Source organism: Arvicanthis niloticus, chromosome 13 (assembly GCF_011762505.2).
Source record: "Arvicanthis niloticus isolate mArvNil1 chromosome 13, mArvNil1.pat.X, whole genome shotgun sequence".
In the NCBI taxonomy this organism is placed as follows: Eukaryota; Metazoa; Chordata; class Mammalia; order Rodentia; family Muridae; genus Arvicanthis; species Arvicanthis niloticus.
This window is the reverse complement of record NC_047670.1, coordinates 14,472,193-14,481,553: the sequence shown is the minus strand read 5'-3', so window position 1 is coordinate 14,481,553 and position 9,361 is coordinate 14,472,193. Positions and strand designations below refer to the sequence as shown.

General features: G+C 49.8%; 1 protein-coding gene across 2 annotated transcripts; it reads right to left on the bottom strand.

Moving 5' to 3' along the window:
- Positions 1 to 463: 463 nt before the first annotated feature.
- Positions 464 to 8,662, bottom strand: Osr2 (odd-skipped related transciption factor 2). Of its 2 annotated transcripts, none has more exons than XM_034517211.2 (4): positions 7,338 to 8,662; positions 2,838 to 3,600; positions 1,758 to 1,857; positions 464 to 1,033 (listed from the first exon to the last, which is right to left on the bottom strand). In XM_034517211.2, exons 2-4 carry the CDS (start codon positions 3,488 to 3,490, stop codon positions 851 to 853), a joined length of 936 nt encoding a protein of 311 aa, XP_034373102.1. In that variant the 5' UTR covers positions 3,491 to 3,600; positions 7,338 to 8,662; the 3' UTR covers positions 464 to 850. The 2 variants fall into 2 exon arrangements, with proteins under 2 accessions (XP_034373102.1, XP_034373103.1); XM_034517212.2 differs by having other exon boundaries at positions 464 to 951; positions 7,338 to 8,646.
- Between the last annotated feature and the right edge of the window lie 699 nt (positions 8,663 to 9,361).

Sequence of the window (9,361 nt, the reverse complement as noted above, 5' to 3'; positions counted from 1 at the left end):
GTGAGAAATCACACTGTTCAAAGTCTAATAGTAGGAAAAGTTGCCCACCATAAACTTCAACAACAGGTCAAGGACTTCTTCCAGAACACGAAGCTCCCTTCTCTCCCCTAGTTGTGTTTCTAGCCATGGGGCCTTTCAAGGGTGTGACAGTGTGTTACCGACAATGGTTACTATGGTATACTTACCTGTAGGAGTAAACTTAATAAACACAAGAGACTGGAATAAACAGAGGGATAAGACCCCAAGGCTGTTCAATTTTATATATTTGAAAGAAAGAAAAGGACACAATCCCATTCCAAAATGCCACTGTACAAAAGGGGGAGGTACTCAAATTTTATTAAGAGAACTGGAAGTCCTGTTTCTAAAACCTAGGAATAAAGAAAATCCTCTCCATTGAGTCTTCAGGGGTTGTTCACTCCTCCAGAACCCACGGGGATTGGCTAGCAAGATGGATCTCAAGAAGCACTGAATCAAGAGGTTTTATTTTTGAAAATACAGTCTTTAAAGATAAATTTGGTTTTCGTTTTCCATGTCTAGATGCATCCAACAAGATACAAAACCAGACAGAACAACAGGACGAAGACCCGCAACATTATATACAGAGCTCTAAAATGAGCCGTGAATATCTACAAGGATCTAGCACATGCTGGTTTGGAAGGGGATAGTGTGTGGTTTTCTAGAGAGTTCTCAGTCCTCAGAAGAACAGTTAACTCCCTGGAACTGCAGGTGCGGATGCAGGCAGGGAAGAGCTGGGGTCAACCAGGTTGGGGATGGGCCCCTGGGGTGGGAGGCCTGGAGAAGTGTCTGGGGGAGGGAGCCGGGGCTCGCACAGGACAGATCCTGGGCTTCGCTAGAAGTTCTGCCGCGGGGTGTGAGTCAGGCTGTGCCGCCGCAGATCACAGTTTCGCCTGAACACTTTGCCGCACCGCTCGCAGCTGTAGGGCTTGATGTCTGTATGGGTGAGAAGGTGAGTTTTCAGATTACTTCTCTGATTAAAGGTTCTTCCACATGTGGGACATTTGTGTGGAGATTCCTGTTCAGATGTGAAGCAAGGCAAAGGATTAATCCTTCACACCACCACGGCACCCTCCTCAACAGTTTCTGTCTTATCCGTATCAAGCCTTAAAATAACAAGTTTGCGACAACAAAAGAGGGGACCTGCAGGGACAGATCTGTGCTCCTAATCCGCCAATCTTGAATCACACGTGCAAGCACCCGCAGAGGCCCGATTGCACTGATAAGACCACCTCGGTGGGCCACGTATTTCACCGCCGCGTCAAGGGCGGGGGTGTGGGGGAGGTGGCTAACCCTCTCATAAGGAACCACATTCTCCCGTGGAATGAAGCTCCTGTTTGCTGGAAAATTAAACTATTCCTTTATATTTCGAAAGCTACAAATTATGAGGCCCCCGTGAAGACTGCATATGGGATTTCACCATGGCGCCACTGTCAAAATTACCTTTTTTTTCTCCCAAACACGGAAGTTTTAAACGCAGAATAGATGGGATGAAAAAATATATAAAATACTAACATTAGGATTTATTATTAATCGGCTGGGCTGTTCATTAAGAAACATTCTTTATGTTACATGATGTTAATTTTATATTTAAAAAACAAGTGTTACTCCCCCCCCGCCCCCAACCCCAGAAAGCTAATATAAAAAGAGCCATTAAAGAGACATCCTGCCTTGGTCATTTTGTGTAAAGACATACTGGTAAAAGTGAAGCATCCACTTTTGAAAGAAGAAAATAAACTTACCTGCATATGTAAAGTTTTGTGAACTGCCAGAGTTCTAGACTGACAAAATCCTTTCCCACACTCCTGACATTTGAAGGGCTTTTCTTTGGAATGGATATACCTGAAAATCAATACAAGGCTTCATTGAAATGACCATCCCCGTGGGTTAGGATTTCCATTCCACAATTTCTCCAACAAAATTTTCAGAGGGCAAAGAAAGCTGAATTTCTATTATTTATGTTGTTTTTAGATTTTCCGTGCAATTCTGTTTATGGTTAACCTCAACTAACAGACTCTTCGAAACATTCACGGGCAGTCTGGCTTCTTGTTCACTTGACCGCCTTCTCTAGCAAGTTTCTGGAGCTCAAAACCCAGCACAGAAAGCTCTTCTAGGCCATCGGGGGTTTTCTCTGGGCCTTAAAATGGCCAAATTAAGACGGAAGACAAGGCTGGGGGCTGGGGAGGGGGCTGGTTTTTGCGAATCACTTCATTTTTGCCTCGAGGATGAAGTCCCGCCTCAGAAGTCACAGGTAGGATTAGGTGAAACCTCCACACAGTGGCAATTTTTTAAATCCGTTGTCCTTTACTAATTCAAGATATGAAAGTAGGTGGGAGGTGTTTCTAAATACAATGACTCGAGACCCCCACAAAGAATAAGAAACCGGGAGCTCCAGGTCACTCAGGAGGTATGTTGGGGCGGGGGGGGGTTTAAAAGCCAGTAAATCGGGGAGATTCTCCGGAAATGGCGCCACAGCAGCCCAAACCTGCACCCTTCACCCACCCATTCAGCTGGAAGGAATGCGCCACCCGCAGCCTTTTCTCACTCAGTACCAAGGCCGACTCAGAGGAAACAAAATTACTGACTCCTAGGCCAGATTTTTCCTGCTCAAAGACAGAGGAAGCCCCTTTCTTCTCCAAAAGAATGCAGCAGCCAGCGGCAGGCTGCGGGGGGGGGGGGAGGTAAATAGACTGGGGGTCACTGAGGCAGCTTTGGGAGGGGTTTGATAAGCATTCTATAATAGAGGGGGTTTTAGGGACACTTGGAATATCTAATAGGACATTTCATGGGCAGATTCACCTTCCCATCGTCCCCCGCCTCACCTGTGATCCCGTAAGTGATCTTGCCTCCGAAACGCCTTGTGGCAGATGTCACAAGTGTACGGCCTCTCGTCCGTGTGGGTCCTCTCGTGGATGAGCAAATTGTACGATTTGGTAAAGTGTCTGCCGCAAAACTTGCAGATAAACTCCTTTTTCGTTTTGGAGGGCAATCTCCCTCGGGAGGGCTTTCTGTCCGGAGTCAGTTTGCTGAGGCCCGAGATGGGGCTCCCCAGCCCTGGGCTCAGCTTGCTCAGGTCTCCCACTTTAGGCGGATCTTCTTGCGTGGCGGCCACCGCCAAGTTGGCAAAGTCAAAACGAGGCCGATCCTTGTGTAAGGCTGGAAGGACATGGGCAATGGCCCCCTGCTTGGGGTGGAACAGGTGGGTGGCAAAGGGCAGTGCGGGGAAGGGGAAGCGAGCGTCCACGAGGCCCTGAGCAGCCGCCATCTCCGTGATGGTGGAGCGGACCTCGTGCACATTGGGGTACCCCAGCGTCCAGTGGTTCATGTGCATGGTCTGCACAGCACTGAGACCGTAGAGGCCCTGAAGGTGGTCCACTGCGGCGGGGAAGGTGTTCACTGCCTGCAGGAAGGAGTAATTGGTGAGCTGCAGCGATGGGTGCAGTGGGATGGGAGCTGGCAGGGCCTTGCTCCCCATCTTCTTGAAGGCTCCGGAGGGGTGCAGGGAGCCGCCCCTTTCTTTCAGGTCGCAGAGGCCGGTGGGTGTGAGGGGAAAAGCCCCCAAAACAACAGCTCGCAGAGGAAGCCCTAAAAATGTCCGGGGGAGAGAGGGAGACACCACGATTAATTATCCAGCCTCTTCAGTCCTTGGGCGATCTCGCCTGTGACATCTCTTAAGCTTCCTTCTCCTCAGTCTCCAAGACTGTGAGATCAGCCCCGCGAGTCTGTACCGGTATTCCCAGAGCTTGGGCAGCAAGAGGCCCTCGGGCGAGAGGGTGCTAGGAAGATCGGGTTCCAGGACAAGGGACTCTGCCCGGGGAAAGAAAGGCAGGCAGAGGGCTCTGGTGCTGCACCAGTCTGGACCCCTGTCTCCCGCATCCACTTGGGAGGGAAATCATGAGGGCTGAGAGGTCAAGGCCCACAGGCTGCAGACCCAGCTGCCGTCGCTTGGAGCTTGCCAGCTCCCTGGGGCACCGCAGGTTGTGGTTCCGATCCGGGACCCAAAGGCCTGGTTCTATCCACATGTGTGGCTTCTCCCCAAGCGGTGTCCCACTCAGGTCGCCTTTCCCGCGCTTACCCGGAGCACTACGTCCTCCCGGGCCCTAGCAAGGCTTCACTTCTCTTCTCGCTGACCTCGCTGGTTTTCTTTTTCCTTCCTCCGCCTTACTCCCATTTATCAGAAGTGACGGGCCCACAGGAAGGAAAAGTGACACCTCGGGGGCTGGGTTCAGCTTGGGCTCACCCCTTCTCAGGGGCTGCCCTCTCCTCCCACCCCCTACCAAAATCCCTTCCAGGTGGTTCAGACTCCAGCCTGGTTCCCCGAGGGTGAGGATGCGGAATCTGAGTCTGGAACCCTCTTATCCCAAACCGAGCGCTAGGATCTCAGAAAGAGGGGGCTGCTTCCTGATCTGGCACCCCCAGGAGGCCTTAGGAGCAGCGGAAAGGAGTGAGCATTCGGGAGGAGGCCAGAGAAAGAACTGCAGGGCGGCGTGGTCCTTGCACACTACGAGGCCTAAGGCAGCCTGCGGCTCGTGTCCACAAGGGCAACCTAGGTTCCCTGGAGCACCTCACCTGCGTTCACGGTGGGCCCACAGTTTCCCACAGCCTACCCCTTTTTATAAGCAAGTTCTGGCAGGGCCGCCTAGGGTGGCCTCCTAGGTGCAGGGTTTAGAGCTGAGAACTTCGCCAGGCAAGGAAGAAAGCCGGCCAAAGGCACCGCTAACACCGGGACACCTGAGGTTTCGGAGCAAGCAGGAGGATGCTAAGGCATGTCTGGCTCTCCCTGCCCACCTAATCCTTTCTGTACGAAATTTCTACCCCACAACGTTTAAGAAGTAGTGTTTGGGCTTAGGGGGCTGCGCTATGACACAGCGCTCTGACAATGCTGAAAGTAGCTGCTTCCGTGGGCCCCCACCTTTCTCCGCTGTTTGGAACAGTTTGGAGACAAGAGATTTATTAATGAACTGCTTCTGCCTAGTGGTATGTGGTCTGGGAGTTCAGGCTGGGAGTTAATGAGAAGTGTGTAACAGTCGGAGGGTCTCAGTCAGAGCATTCAACCGAAACTGTAACCTCCCATTAGTAATAACTTTCCCACCACACAAATCACTATTCACTGTTGTTCAGTGGCGACACTGAACTCCTCTCCTATGGAGCGTGTTTGTGGTGTGTGTGTGTTTGTGGTGTGTGTGTGTTTGTGGTGTGTGTGTGTGTGTGTGTGTGTGTGTGTGTGTGTGTAGGGAGGAAGGTACTAATATCACCGATTGTTTTCTCTTCAATTAAAAACAGTACATTTCATCTTTATTTCCGTCTCCATAGGTAATGAGGGTTTTCCAGAGTCAAACCATTTCCCCCTAGTGTGGAAAAGCAGCCTCTCTCCTGCATCGAGAGGAAATCGAAATGATTATTTGGGTTTATTCCCAGACTAGATTTCTTAGAAATAAATGAGGCATGCACGGATCCTCAGCATAGGCGGAGGTGGCAGGGTGGCCGTGTTAGTCGACAGAACGACTATCAAAATTGATATTTTTAACTCCAAACGCTCCAAGTGAACTTTGCCATAAAGGTCACAATCTTAATTCTGTCTGCAGACACCCAAGTGCTACTCTCTTCCTCTCAATAATTTATACTGCAGAAACGAGACTTTTATAATTTTTGTTAGTCCCCAAATCGCCACTTCACAGAAAGTTTGCTTTATTTACAAGGAAGAGTCATCTTGGCAAAGGAAGAGCAAGCCAGTGTGTCCTCTGAAATCTCTTTACAAATAGAACACCCCCAAACACCTACCAAACATAAATCACCAGGGATTTCAGAGTCCCATGCTCCTATTTAGTCGCTAGCAATGTATGACAAACTATCCCATAAGTCAACTCATAGATCTAAGGTACTTTCGTTTTGTTGGGGCTGCGTGCATACTCCATCTCAGGCACTAACTGTGGGTCCTCTGCTGCCATCTCTCCACCAGCATGTTTCGGATCACTGGTTACTTTTAATTTTGCGAGGAGGGAAAGTTAGACCATGAAAAGTCATAAACGGTTCAACGGAGATAAAGCTGCATTTCTTTCATCGGTTTTCAGTGGAATTCCCAGGCATGTTAGACGTTTTGTAAAATTTAGTTTCACTGGCTGTCAGCAAAGGAGAGTTGTATATATTGACTTCAGTTTGTTAAAATTTTAAAAACACTGGAGAACATAGGGTTTCTGATAATTTGATAAATAATTTCCAATCGTTGGCAACAGCGAAATTACATTGAATTATCTATATAAAAAATACCGTTTGGGGTCATTTGCTAGACCCTGTGTATTGACTTCTGAGTTAAACGACAGTTGGATGATTGGGTATGTTCACTGAATTTCAGTTAAAACACAACAGAATTGTATATAAGCCAGAGAGCTATAGTAGAAAGTGATCTAAAATCATGGTAGGGAGGAGAACTTGATCAAGGGGGGGTGGGGGGTGGGGGGTGGCACGGAGTTCCTGCCCCTTTCCTGTGCCTCTGCCTTCCCAAAGAGTTAATTAAATTAAGATGCCTTCCGTATAATCTGGGTTTGTCTCGGCTCCCTCCCTCCCCGTGTCATTTTCTCGTTCTGTTCAAGACTGGAGTTTGTGGAGCAGAGAAAGTTGCTGTTTGAAACCAGTTTCGCTTCGGGAGCAGCTAGTACTCCTTTGTTCTCTGCTCACAGGTGGGGAGACCGAGCCAGCGTCGCCGCCTCCACAAACACCTTGTCCTGCCTCCTTCCTACAGCCGGGACTCCATTCCGAGCTATTTCTCGACAGCCCAAGCGTCTCAGCTCTTGAGGAGCTTGCTTGCTGGCCTCTGGGCGAAGACAGGAGCGGGAGGAAAAGCAAGAGGCCAGCACACGGTTGGAAAAAATAATCACCTATGACTGAACTATTCCCCTGTGAAATGCGCCTTCGGAGTCGCTGGCTTGACTGCACCGTGTGTCCCGGCCCTTCCGTGCTGCGGGCGGGAGCTGCAGTAGGAAGCGTGGATCCCGGCTTTCTAGAGCAGGGGAGCAATATCATGGGGTTCTGGGATCTGGCCACAAAGTACGACGATCGGCCTTTATAAATCTTGCCGAATGCGTAAATCTACTAAAACCAAACTAAGGGGCAGCACACAAAAGTACAACTGAATGTATTAGCTGGGAGTCCCGTGCGGGAACCCGAGGAAGCCAGAACAGGAGACCCGGGACTAGGGTCCGCAGGGCTGCCTTTCATTCTCTGAACTTGTAGCGCTCCGGACAGAGAACCTGGGCGCCCCCTGAACACCCACATCCCTCCCTTCCTTTGGAAGGCTACAGCCTGGCCCCGGAAAGGACACTCACCGCCAGACCCGATGTCTGCCTGGGCAGCGCGGTTCAGACTAGGTCCGGGCAGCAGGACACACAGCTTGGAAAGGTCATGAGGTCCAAACTGGGCGAACTTCTTTTTCGGAGCGCTGTCCCGGGAACTGAGGACATGATCTGGGGGAGCGAAAGCAACAGCCGTACTTGGTCTTCGGTAGGCCGTGGAAGCGGGATGTGTAAAGACTGAACGTGCTCTGGAGGAGTGCTCAACGCTCGCCAAGATCCCGGTGCCTGGGCCAGTTTCTCGCCGCGGACTGCGGGTAAAGTCGGAGCCCGCAGCCCTGCAGGGCCATCACCCTCCGGCAGCGAGCGCGCTGAGCTCCGTCCCAGCCCGCGTCCCGCCCCAGGCTGCCCCTGGCCCGGAGTCCAAGGCTTTAGTAGCGGCCCCGCCTCCCCTCGCGGCGGGCGTCCTGCTGAGGAGCGGGGCTGCAGTACCCAGGCTCCGCCTCCACGCCGGGCGCCCGCTAATGGTCCACTCTGTTTACTTGTGTTTGGATAGCAACTGAGTCTTAAAGGCGCAGGTTTGCTTGAGGTTTCCCAGTTAACCCAGACCCAGAGCCCAAGGTGACTCAATTCAAACCCCACACAAAGACAACGCCCATCCCCTCTTTTTGGATGACACTTTCCTTACACTGTTTGAAGCTCGGCTACTGGGTCTGTGCTCTTCTGAGTCCGCGGAGAAGTCCAAAGGGCATTCTTGTACTTTTTCTTGGTTAGCTGCTGGCGTCATTTACACGTCTTAACACGTTTAATAAGACCATCTGCTTCAAAGGGCCAAAGCTATCACTTTTAGATTTTGTTTTCCAGCACACACCGCCCTTCCTCCGATGTAAAACAATTCTGCCCATACTTTTGGTCAATTATGGCTATATGTGTAGTCTGGTTTCCCCTGTTTTCAAAACGAAGTTTGTTTATGAAGGTGACAATTGACTAGTTTCATAATTAGTGCAGAGACATCTGGAATGTTCCAGAAGAAACTTCTTCCAATATTCAAGCTTTAATCAGCTAATGTACATTTCATAAGCAGTTAACCAACTTGGGCAAAGGAGTGGGGCATCTGCAATCCATTGGCAGACAGTAACGTGCCCATCTGGAATGGGTGAAGAACAATCATTTTTAAATTTTAGGAAAAGACTATTCCAGTGCCCCAAAACGTGCATTATCTTCATTCTCAGCAAAAATTGAGTTCATTGTTCAGCCGCCAGGAAAATTGATTGAATTTGACGTGTACTGTTAAGTTTCCTAGTTCTCCTACAGATTTGGTTTTGTGAGCGTGTAAATGAGAGGGCATCCCAGCCCCTCTGGAGAAGAGTGGCCGGGAACGACAAGATTCATTTCAAGCTGCTTTTTGGACGCAATGCGCCGGAACAGAACTAAGCAAACCGTCGCTGGTCCCAAACCACCTGAGGACACTTTAGCCGGTGCTTGCAGAAGCAGAGATCTTTTAAAGAAACTGTACAATTCAAACGTGTTTCGCCAAAAGATGCTTTTCGGTCGCCCCCTCAAAGGACAATTATAATAACCTCAACTGCGTGAGGAAGCGGAGAGGTGTAAGCAGAAAGCTACGAGCCGTCAAAGAGTAAGCAGGGAGGCAGGCAGACGCCACAGAAACGATCTCATTAAGGTAAAAGCCTTTTAATTTTATTTTTGTCACGGTGAATATAACTTTTCGTTTCTTTGGTAAAAACATAATTCAGGAATGGCAGATCATCTTCACCAGTTGTAGGTTTGCAAGGATTACAAAGTGAGCCTGGGACAGAGACAGGAGTGTTCAATATCCTGTAGGGCTTAACTACTTTAGAATAAATTTGATGAACAACCTGGACGTAGAAGAACGCCTAGGAAGAAGAGGGGGTTTAAAAAACCCTTTCTCGAGTGAGTTCCATAAGGGTGCTTTCATTTTAGCGCTTGGTCCTGAGCCTCAGCTCCCAGGATGCCTGCGGTTCCCTCTCTCCAACCACCTCATTCCTTCCACAGCCTTTCTCAATTTAGAGAACTGGAGG

Excerpts from the sequence above, each read along its gene's own strand:
- Osr2 (XM_034517211.2), bottom strand. The coding sequence starts at position 3,490 with ATGGGGAGCAAGGCCCTGCCAGCTCCCATCCCACTGCACCCATCGCTG. Across the intron at positions 1,858-2,837 it reads GATCACTTACGGGATCACAG|GTATATCCATTCCAAAGAAA; the intron begins GTGAGGCGGGGG and ends ATTGATTTTCAG. Across the intron at positions 1,034-1,757 it reads ACAAAACTTTACATATGCAG|GAATCTCCACACAAATGTCC; the intron begins GTAAGTTTATTT and ends ACATCTGAACAG.